Below are 12314 nucleotides of genomic sequence, written 5' to 3'. Positions count from 1 at the left end.
ACTGCTAGTGTCTGAATGCAGCAAGCTACTTAATCATTCTACAGTAGGTCAGATGCTCAAAATGCCCGTGTAAGGAGGAACAAAGGGGAAAACATTTTTCATTCTTAGGATGTGTGCAAACATTTTATTTCTTGGGTTTGGACGGTGCTTATTTTTATTAAAAACAAATGCACATGGAATAAAACATCAGGTGTTGTGCAAATGTGTGCTGGTACTCTACAGTACAGAAAACAAGCATCAATAGCCATATTGCACTAGTACCCAACAACACAGACAGTAAAGTTTGATCAGTCAGCATTGGCCATTCTGGACTCAAATCGAAACCATTTTTAGAATGCAATGCTTTACAAAAGCTATTTGTTCTTACTTCAAATACACTACCTAAAATAATTTCACAAATACACAAAAAATAAACATAACAGCCTTTTCTAAAATGTCTGTTTGTATGCATTGTGATACAACAGTAGAAATCAAACGTTCATATAAAAATAGACAGATTACATTCAGTTTATCTTTAAAGATCCTGATTGTTCCCATTCTAAAAACAAGTATCCCCACTCTAAAAAAATGCTTTAAGCGACAAGCTTTAAATAGGAACAAAATCGTGCAACAACTAAAATATCTTAAATTAAATATCTAAATACACATATTTTACCATTACTAATATTTAACACCTGTTGAACTGAAGCAAATCCTCATGTTTAAAGGAATCAATTTAGATGTGAAGCTCTTATCATATTTCTGTGGCATATTTTTAATGTGTTAGTCTTAACACGCACCAAATGGTCCCAAGGAGCTATTGATTGTTCGCAACAGTTAAAACTCCAGTCACTGTACCAAACAACATCTAACCACTGCTAAACACCATATAAAAAGCAGGAGGGTAAATGGTTGAGCCTCTGTTCAGTTTAGGATAGTCTGTTCCACGTGTGACAATGCCTGGCTTTATCACTGGTTTAAATATTATTTCCTTCTTCCCTTTTCTATGTGATCTTATATGTTATTAGGAGGAATGGTTAAATGTAGTGGAAGAATTGTAAAGCAGAAAGGTGGAGTGAATGCGCAGAGGACCATGCACGTGTTTTAAATGGTGGCTTCACTGTGTGGCATCATTGCTTATTTTATATCTGCTCATTCGTGCAAAGAATCCATTTATTTACACCAGGACACCTGATATATATGTTCAGAGTGTAACACTCTTCAGTACCCCACAGGCCAAAAACTAGCTGCTACTCAAAGTTTCATTGTTTGAATATAGGGGGGGGGGGGGGGGTGCACTAGGGCATGTTGGACATGGTGAGGGCTGAGGCATCAGCACTACGGGGGTCTTTCACCCCAATGATGAGGTCATTAGTTCTCCGGGTGCCCTCCACCAATGACAGAACATCTATCCTTTCAACCTTGTGACCTTTGGCCTGCAGCAGCTCCACGTCTTCATCTAGAAACTCAGCTGTAGGAGAGGATGAGACAGTGGGAGAGAGGGACAATGATCTGAGGTTAGTGGGAAGAATGAATGATGAATAATAAATGTCAAACCGAATAAAACTGCATTTACACCTGGTATTCAAATTTTTTTTTCCTGTAAAGGAGTTACATACTGAAAGTGTAGCAATCACAGTATGCTCAGAATGCATGTCTGAGGATTTTCAGTCATGAAGGACATAGTATTATGTTTAAAACCAAACACAGATCCAGTGGCCTTTGACTTAGTACTTGAAATGAAACATTATGCCTATAATTTCTGTTCCCTGAAGGAGAGGAACGAGGTACAACACATATAGTATGGGATATCACGCCCCCATGTGGCCTGACTGAAGACACTTCTATTTACGCATTTGAGACAGATCTGTGGTGATGTATGTGAGGCCCCGCCTGCACATATATACATCCATCACCACGGTCATCCCACCGAGCCCAACTGTGCAGTGGGGCAACCTAGTGTTGTACCTCATTCCTCTCCTTTGGGGAACAGAAGTTATATTCATAACATTTCATTCCCTTTCAGTCGATTCACCCGGTACAACACATAGTATAGGACATGTACTCAAACCCCGCAGAGCAGCCATCAAGCTGGAGTCAAACTCCTGCGCTCTAGTGCATCATAGACCCAGCAGAAAGGAAAGAATGAGCCACTGAAGGGGCTGTCACATCCAAATGGTAAAACCGAACAAAAGTGTGCGGTGATGACCAACTGGCTGCAGCACAGATTTCACTCATAGATACCCCTTTAAACAAAGCCCATGAGAAATAGCCTCTACAATCCAGTGAGAAAGCTGCTGTTTAGACAGGGCTTTGCCCCTGGCTGGATTAGCAAAACAGACAGACAAGTCACATAAATGCACACGCACTTACATAGACAGAACACAGGGAATGAAACCTCCTCTGCTCCTTGGATGCAAAAGGACAGGAACAAAAGCTCAAGAGCTCAAAAGCCATAAAGCTATAGGCTGCAGGGATTATTTTGGGCAAGTACACCATATTTGGGCACAATGTAACCTTGGAGCCATCCAAAGTGAACTGGGGTAACAAGAGGGATACACAGATAAAGCCCACCCACTTTGCGGAGGTCAAAGCAAGAAGCAGTGCTGTCTTGTATGAAAGAAAATTCATATCTGCAGACTCAATGGGTTCAAATGGGGGACCATAAAGAGCCTCAAGCACCAAAGCCAAATCCCATGAGGGGACACTGGATTTAACCATAGGCCCCAGCTGGTGGACTCCCTTTAAGAAATGCATGGCAAGAAGGTGAGCTCCTGAAGAAATGTCAAACAATAGAGCACTCGAATGGGATTAAATTTCGGTCCTGACACCACTGCTCAAACACCCACCATTTATAGGCATATAGGCCTCTAGGGCCTGCCTAGAGACCTACTAGGCAGCTGTGGCACAGGAAGTAGAGTGAGTTATCCACTAATCAGAAGATTGGCAGTTCAGTTCCTGACTCCTCCAGTCCGAATGTCGAAGTGTGCTTGGCCAAGATACCGAACCCCAAATTGCTCCCAATGGCTGTGCCAGCATCCTGCATGTTAGCTTGCCGAGTGTGTGTGTGAATGGGTGAACGTGGCTTGTAGTGTAAAAGTGCTTTGAGAGGTTGGAAGACTAGACAGGTGCTATATAAGTGCAGTCCATTTACCGTTTACCATCTAGTGGATGATACCCTTGCACATTAGATCTTTGCCACCACAATTGGGGGTAGACCCTTAGCTATTAAAATGGACTTCTCAACAGGTAGGCATGCAGCCGCCACAGTTCTGGGTGAACTGAATGAATCACCTCTCCTCCCGCTTGAGAGAGGAGGTCTCTGCGGAAAGGAAGCTGCCAGGGCCTCGCTGCCAGCAGACTGATTATCTCAGCGTACCATGACTTTCTGGCCCCCGAGGGGCCATCAGGATCGGCGTCAGATCCTGTTGGCACACCCTCTCCAGAACAGGCAGTATCATTTCTACTGGGGGAAATGCATACAGGCACATGTTGGACCATGGGGGCGCTAGCACATCCATTCCAAGAGGTGTGTCGTGGTCCGTTATGGAAAAGAACAGAGGGCAGTGGGTATTTGCTCCGGGGGCAAAGAGGTCCACTTCTGCCCTGCTGAAACGTTTCCATATTTGAGCCAACACCAATGGGTGCAACATCTACTCTCTCACAAAAGGTCACGGGCGGCTTGGGTATCACGTCATGACTGGGAATGATGCTGTGCAGAGCTTCTGTTTGCTTCTCTCTAAGCTCAAACTTTGCCTGGATGGCATCAAGTGACTGGCCAAACAAACCCTGAGCAGATACTGGTTCATCCAAGTAAACGGCCCTGTCCCTATCCAGAATGTCAGAGATAGTCAGCCGCAGGTGTATTGTGCCACCACTGTAGATGCCATCACTCTGCCCAGGGAGAGCGCTGCACAGCGGGATATACGGAGAATGCAATCCATGACAATTCTGACCTCGTTGAGGTCAGCGGACCGTCGGGGGGCATCAGTGCATCAGTGCTCCGCCAGACACATGGCTTGATATGTCTGAAGCATGGTGACGGAGTTCAGCCCACGAACAGTGCCTGTCTGCGCTCAGTAAATCTTCTCCAGTTGCCCACACTATGATTGTGGGACACAGCCAGATAAGATGCCAGGGACAACTCCATAGGCAGAGGATTGACCAAACTTTTTTGGCTCCATCCAGATCCAAATACTGTCCAGCCACCATGTGACATGGGTAGACAGCAGTTTGTTCCATGTCAAAGTTAACTCCGAGACAAAGTCCAGGAACTTGGGCAGGCAGTTTTTGACCATTGTCAGTTTGGGAGGAAGGAAAAATCCTGCAAACCGCAATGGTTTCTGAGCCAGTGGAGGAGAGGGCCACTCCACCTACAGTCTCTCGGCTGCACGGTGGTAAGTTGATAAGAAGGATGTATTGTACTGGCCAAACAACAAAGTAATGGCAGTATACTGGCCTGACGATAAAGCCCCCTGTATACCCTCCAATAAACCATATATGTCCAAGCCGATGTCCAAGCGACCAGCCCAAGCTGCAGCTGGCTAGCACTCCATGTGGTCAGCCCAGTTACCAGCGGGGACTTAAACCAAAAGCTCCTCGCCGCAAATGAGACATGTCTCATGATGGTCCTTGTCATGCAAAGAGAAGCCGCACTCCTGAGGACAGGGGCAGACAGAAGACTGTAAGAACTGAGGATGACCATGGTGATGGATGTATATATGTGCAGGCAGGGCCCCACATACATCACCATAGATCATCTGCCTTAAATAGCATGAATAGAGGTGTCTTCAGTCAGGCCATGCGGTGGCATGATATCCCATTCTAAATGTGCTGTACCAAGTGAAATGACTGAAAGGGAACCACAATCAGATTACATTTATAGATCTCAGCCAGATCCAAAACTTCAGATGCAGAAACATCCAGATCTTTGCTCTGTACTGCATTATAATGTAATATACCAAAAACTCATTTCTCATTCCTCAAACCAGCAAGAAATTAATTTTGAAATTTGGGGTTCACAGTATTAACACCTGTCATCATGAATTCCACTGCCTCCCACTTAGCATTGCAGAGGATTTGTCTTTTCACAGCACAGGAAGTCTATACTGAACCATGGTAACCCTACACCTGTCAACTTAATTTTCATTGACAATGAAATGACTTGCTGCCGTCCCACCTATTCATCTGTTTTCCATAGTGTACACAAACATGTAATCTGATGACAATGTAAATACTGCTACAAGGGCACAATTGGATTGTTCTTTGTCTAGTTTGTATATCCAGATGCATATTGCATGTTAATAGCAGGAAATTACAACTGTAATTGGAAATTAAAAAGCTAATCTACTTAAAGCACTGAATTCAGAGTTTTTGAAGGGACTCTTATATTTGGACCAAACTACACAATAGAATAGTCAATAGGAAAAACTCACAGTCCACCAGTAGAGTGTTGGGCTGCAGCTGAGGGTGCAGTCTACCATATGCTAAACTGTCACTCATGTTTTTACGTGAAGACAGAACATTCATCAACACCTGTGAAGAATCAGAAAACAGAATAAGATATACTGAATATTTGCGCATTAGTAAATTAATTGTTATGAATAACATGGGTCAAAATGCACCTCTAGAAAAATGTATTTCCACATGAATATAAACTCAACAATCAATCATGAAATTAATGTATTATTCTAGTGAGTAAATAACCTGTGTGATGCCACTAAGAGCTTTCTCTCCATTGGAGGATCCAACTGCTACATATGTGCCACATAACCCCACCGCTGGCCTCACTGCTGTGGGCATCAGGAAGGACATGGGCCTCTTCCCAGGCTGGAGGTTGTTATGCTATAGCCAATGAGAACAAAAAACATGGACCAAGAGAAACTACAACGATTCTTTCAATAAGAAAACAATCAATACTGTAATCAATTAAACAAAAAACGGCACACTTACTGGGTTAGGTGATGAGTTCTGTGTTTTATTAGGCCAGGAGAAGTCCAGGATCTGGCTATTCAAAAGGATTCCTGAAGGAGTCAGTATCCTGCTGCCAAATGGTTTGTTTAGAGAGCTACAAGAGCCAAAAATAGTAATAAAAAAGTCTCAGTTTAAGTTTTCCAGTAATTTCAATCCTCTCTTAACTGTCACTGGAATTTTACTTGAATAGACAATGTGTAATAGTAATTCAGTTAAAGCATGGCATACCTCACGACTGACACGATGTGGTCGTCTGGGCCCATGACCATGACCTGTGCAGCTGCTGCACCCTCCTCCAAGGTATATGATGGAGTGTAATGGCTGACAGGGAAGGCTTGAGAGTCACTGATCATCTGGCGGAGTAGGGAAGCCTGCGATTTACTTGGAGATGGGAACAACAAAGGGCAGGGTTCAGTGAGAATGCCTCACTGAATTAGGATGGGTTTATATAGTACATTATATATTTAAAAGACATCGGGGAGGATCTCTACCTCAGCATCTTGGCGACAGTCTCTGAGACAGAAGTGTCAAACATGGGGTCTCCAAGCCCACTCGCCAGGCCCAGAGCTATCTTCACAGACTGGGAGAGTAATACAAAATTAACACAACGGTACATATTACATGAATTGCTGCACTTTGCTCACTGTTTATGCTGTATAGGGGTAAAACAGTTAATATACTACCTCTGCAATCCAGTGGTAGGTGCTGTTCCTAGGCATCTGGCTGGTAATGTTATAGCCCTCCAGGATACTGAGGGCAGTGATCAGGGCGACACCTGCATGTGGGGCTGGGGCCGCCATCACGTGGTGTCCTTCAGAAACAACAAATTATGAATGGAAAATTTAAACTTATAACTGTAACAATAAAACTACAGCTTGCTGCTCTACAGTCATACAATACACAAATAAAACAAATGTCTATGACACAAAATTGATATGAACAATCTACATGAATAATTATTTAAAAAAATACAATATGTGCAATATATAACAGAGGAAACACACGAGGAAACAGAAAATTTAAAAATAACAGCATATCAAGATGGGTGTCATGACCATTGTATTTGCACTGCTGCGTTAACAACAACCCATGCTTATGCAAACAAATACTTAGGTGTGCAGGTGTACATTGTTAACACACTTTCCCTTGTCAAAGTGCAAGTCTGTCATTATCAAGTACAGATTTCAAGGACATAATGTATTTGTGGTAAGCACTAGAAGAAATTGTACACTTGATGTATACAGATTCAATAGTAAATAGTATGGGATCCTCCTCTAACAGCTCTGATGTACTATAAATAGTAACTGATAGTATTTACCCTGGTAGGTGATCTCTACTGGTTTCTGTAGAACTGTGCTGTAGTTTCCGAAGTCATCCTCTGTGAGCACCCCACCTCTTGCTTGCACCTTTAAAAACAGCAAAGTCTTCTAATTTACTATACTCACAAATGTATTGATAGTCAAAGAAAGCCTGACATGACATTGTAAGTTGTTTTGACCTCTGGTTTGTAGCTAGATACATGTACTTAAGTTTGAGTCACTCTCTTTTGAAATTAAAGGACAAAGCCCAGGTCCCTAAGAGTAAAGGGAAGTGACTGCAATTTGAGAGACTGAATCATTTGCATTGCACACAATGGAAAGTGCAGAAAGAGTGCAAAGGTCACAGTGTGGTGTGCCATGCTATAGATTGCTACCCTTTTATGTTCTGCGATACCTGCCCACATCCTAACCAACCTCATGAGTGAACTACTTTATATAGCTGTAATGCAGGTATCAAATTTAATGTAAAAATGTGGTCTTTAATGGAATCATGTCCAATTTTAATGCAATAGCCCTACAAGAAATATGACCTCTGAGAATCTTTAAGAGGACCTATTATGCTTTTCCTCATTTTCAGTCATATAAATGATTTATTCATATTAAGAGGTGGCCAAAGTGTCAAACAATGAGGTAAGCCTATGTAGAAGTGATCCCAACTATTGAATTGATCGCCAACTATTTTGATGATCAATTAATAGTGTGGAGTCACTTAATGAGATTTTTTTCCCTCAAATTCTCTGATTCCAGCTTTGCAAAAGTGAATATTTTCTAGTTTCTTTAGTCCACTATGACAGTAAACTGAATATTTTTGGGTTTTGGACTGTTTTGGGTTTTGGACATTTGAGGACATCACCTTGGGCTTTTGGAAACAGTGTTCAACATTTTTCACCTTTTACTGACATTTTATGGACCAAACAACAAAGTGATTCATCAAGAAAGAATCAGTGAACTGACAGATTCACTGGTAAAGACAATAATCATTAGTTGCAGCCCAATTCCTGTGTGAATTCATTATTACAGTGACATTAGTCAAACTCTTGTTTACGGAATCTGATCATTTTCTAATTTACAATCACCACCTTTGAATGTGTTGCACAGTAAAGTTTTCGGTTTCACGATTGCTTTCAGTAAAAAACCTCAAAGGCAATCAACTGTCCTCAACCTTTACTGGAAGCGTGTTTACCTCGCTGCATAGCTGTGCACCTACACACATAGTGAGGAAGAACACTATTATTTATAGTGTATTTATGTTTTGTCACCATGCTGCAGTAACATCTGAAATAATTAATAATATAAGTTATTTGTATATGACAATTTCTGCTTACATATGCAAAGAACAAATTATTAAATAAGATAAATTTGTTTGTGTCAAACTGCATGTTAACTACAACTCATTTTCTAATGTTAATATTCCTAATTTGGTTTCACATCTCATTTTGTGGGATTTTTCTGTGAGACTAAAAAATATGGTCTTTTTAAATCATTCATTTAGACCACAGACTAATGAACCTGACATCATTATTTCATCATGATATGATCATGAAACATGATAAGAGTACAGTACTGAATCATTACCCCACTCTAGCCAAAATGTAAATAGCCAAGAAGAAAGCACAACTGGGACTTAGTGTTTGAGGGGTGAAAGTGACTTCCAATGGAGCTGATGCAGAATTAATGACTTATATAATCATTCTTGGAGATGGGGAAAAGAAAAAAATTCTTCCTTACTGCAGCAGCCATTTCCTGCGTCAGGTTTCCACTGTAGAACTCGGATATCCCCTTAACTGCGACAGCATCCAAGATGGCCGCCAAATCAAGACGTCTGCTGAAGAGCCCAGGGAGGGGAGCATGGCCGTTGGGGAGGAACAAATCCCGAAATCCATCCGAAATGTTTTGGTCCTTAACTTTAGCCAGGGCTTCAGCTGGAGGAGACAAGAAAGGCAGATGACATCACACCTAATCTTTAAATGGGGCTGGGTGACCATGCAGCGTTTTTAATCACAGTAGAAGTGACATTAGTGACAGAGGCTTCACCCAGTGATTTGCACTACATTACATTATACTTACCCAAGTCATGCGTAACATTAAATCCATTTCTGGCCACATCTGCTGCCATGGTAACAACATCCTTCCACGGTATTCTGGGGAATTCAAAAGTCATGAAAGATTGGTTTTTGGTTTACAAATGCTTAAAACTTATACATACACTCTGAACTGATTTTCAAAGAGAATATTTTGCAAATAACTGTCCATCGCTCTGGCACAACAGCCTAGCATTACACTTGATCTTCAGGCTTTAACATCATCCTCTTACCAGATGAAGCATCAGTGATAATTACACAGCATCGGTGTAATTGCAGCCCGACACTGGCTAAAAAAAGCAACAACATTGTCTTTTCTTTGAACACAGCTGGTGATACTTTCACTATGAGATCTTACTCCCTTCACTCTGAGAAAAGCACAGGCTTTATCATAGCTTACGTAATTATCAGCTTTTACTATTCTTGTCTAAAAAGAATTGGATAAAATGGGGGGAAATAATATTGTATATCAATTAAATTTCATTTATGAAGGGCATTTGAAACTATTCATGATTGCATGAGGAAAGATTTAATTAATAAAAGTAGCATTACATGATAGATACCATACCTGCCATACAGCTGGTGTGCTTGATGCATCCCACTGAGCATGCCTGGTACTCCCACCAGACGACCAGGCTGAAATGCAGCAAGAAGAGCAGGTTGCACAGATTAATTGCAGCACCAAACAATAACAATAAAATGGTCTTCTGTTCTCTTAGTGAACATCTAACAGGTAGAAGGAGATGCCTTACACTGAGATCAAGATTTGTCTGCAGCATCTCCTCAAGGATGCCAGACGGTGCGGTCTCTCTGAAGTCAATGACTCTCGTCTCATTCTTTCGGATGTCATGCACCAACATAACTCCACCACTAAACATCAACAGAACACAAAGCCAGCTTGTTAATCATATTCAACCAAGCCTAAGAAAATCAGTGTTTAGAAGAGATGAATATGTTCTTACAACTCACCCTCCTAAACCAGAGGTGTGAGGGTGGACAATCCCCAAACAGAGGGCAGCAGTGATAGCAGCATCAACACTGGACCCCTGCTTCCCCAAAACGTCAAACCCAAGAGATGTACACTGAGCCACATCAGTCACCACCGCTCCTTGGTTGAAGACCTTGCAAGAGACAGGACAAGCATGAAGGAAGGGAGAAGCTGCTGATGTCTTTGAACTGACTTGGTGTTTTGTGGGAGGGATCAAGCATGTGAAATTGCATGTAATCCTATAATCAATTGTCATGGCTGCAAAAGTACAACGGCAAATTACATGCATATAACGCTACCTGTGGGTCGCCAAAGTAGATCTGCATGATGAGTGCTACAGTGACTCCAGTGGCGAAGGTGAGACAGGCTGTGATGATGACCGTCAGCCCATCTCGCTGGCAGGCACACTCTTCTGTAAAGGGGTCTCTGGTGGTCTCCTGCAGGGATGCGATGTCATGGCTGGCCAAGTCAGAGGCTGAGGAGGGGAGGCGCTGGAGTCGAGCCGATTTCAAAAACAGATCCGGGTCTGAGACGTGCAACACAAACCAAAAGGCTTAGATTGAACAGGAATGAGTAGACACCCAATATGTGCTGTTTTCTCCACCAAACCCCATTCACAAAACTGTCAGTTTAATGTTGCCATTCTTACTAAGAGGCAAAAACAGATTTCTGAATTCTGCATGCATGCTATGCACAAAATAGCACCTATTTGACTTCAAATTCAACCTTCAAAAATGATCTCACAGAGAAACAATGCAGCTTGATGATTCCAGGCCAAATGACCTCTTCTGAACAGCAACCTAAAAACACACACTCCAGTATATTTTAGCGTATTGTGTCTGATCTGGCTGACTGACCTGTATCTTGCTCACTCAAGACGTTGTCATCATCCTTGCGAGATTTTAGGGTGTTTTCTCCGGACATCACATCATCCTCTGGCAGCCTGGGGAAGCTGGTGATGCTCATGTAGTCCACCGGAGAGTAGGCACTCCCCAAGGTTGTCTCTGGATTAGCATCTTTATCCACCACACATCCACTAGAGTACCCTGCCACAATTTCAGGGGCAGGGCTGTGCATGACTACTCTCGATCGTGCAGTCACACACGTAACTTATCCTATATTTATCTTCGGGGTATAAGGGAGTTAGAGCAGGATATCCATGCTTCCTGTCACATCTGTATTTTGTCTGGGATGATCAGCCACACACCTGTCATCCAGATAAGAAATCACTGTAATATATCCTTATGGACCACTAGTGTTGCTGTGCTGCTGAAGAATTGCTTCATCTAGTTATCTTATGGGATCCCAGTATATATCACAATTCTGCAGGGGGGATTTGTAGTTTTCTTGCGTTATATTGGACACCTTTGCTATCACTGCAGCTGCTTCTTAGCAAATATTTTCGTTAGGCCAGGACACGGGTGTGTTGCTCCGATGATGATGCATTTTTCCATTTGTCATGTAGGAAGCCACCTGCAAAAGACAACAAACCATGTCAGCTAACTAGTTTTTGACAATGCATTTCCTTCGAGAGGTGTTTGTGTAACCTTTGAGGCTGCATGCATGGCCATTACACCAGGCAAACCGCTTAACTTGCAGCAAATAAAGACGATAATGTCCGCCTCTGTGGCGCAGAGAAGCGGCAAACTAGCGTTAAGCTGATATATATATTTCAAAAAGACAGCTTTACCACCATTATAGCCATTTAAAACAAAGAAAGGCTGCTATCCTGCCTGTCCCGTGTCTGTTTGTATGTTAACCGCGCTGACACAAGCTAGCAAACACATCTTTCTGTTCATTCTGTGCTAAATGAGCAGCTACCAATAGCTCAAGCTAGGTTGGTGTTACTTACCATTATCGGGGAAAATACTTGTAGTCAAATAAAAATCCTTGTGTTACGGTGATATTTTGTATTTTAATGAGAGCAGGTGCAGTGATCTGAGCGGAGCTCTCCGTCACCAAGACTACAGGACT

General features: G+C 42.3%; 1 protein-coding gene across 1 annotated transcript; it reads right to left on the bottom strand.

The window, feature by feature from the left end:
• Positions 1 to 110: 110 nt before the first annotated feature.
• On the bottom strand, positions 111 to 12314 carry LOC121896336 (glutathione hydrolase 7). The gene is made up of 16 exons (XM_042410156.1): positions 12193 to 12314; positions 11198 to 11813; positions 10640 to 10866; positions 10322 to 10473; positions 10105 to 10222; positions 9921 to 9988; positions 9339 to 9412; positions 9000 to 9193; positions 7271 to 7358; positions 6636 to 6763; positions 6444 to 6532; positions 6181 to 6333; positions 5932 to 6046; positions 5686 to 5823; positions 5415 to 5514; positions 111 to 1450 (listed from the first exon to the last, which is right to left on the bottom strand). The coding sequence occupies exons 2-16, from the start codon at positions 11415 to 11417 to the stop codon at positions 1278 to 1280; spliced, it is 2037 nt and encodes a 678-aa protein (XP_042266090.1). The 5' UTR covers positions 11418 to 11813; positions 12193 to 12314; the 3' UTR covers positions 111 to 1277.

Source organism: Thunnus maccoyii, chromosome 4, assembly GCF_910596095.1.
Source record: "Thunnus maccoyii chromosome 4, fThuMac1.1, whole genome shotgun sequence".
In the NCBI taxonomy this organism is placed as follows: Eukaryota; Metazoa; Chordata; class Actinopteri; order Scombriformes; family Scombridae; genus Thunnus; species Thunnus maccoyii.
Note: the sequence above shows the minus strand (reverse complement) of the source record. Positions and strands in the feature narration are given on the sequence as shown.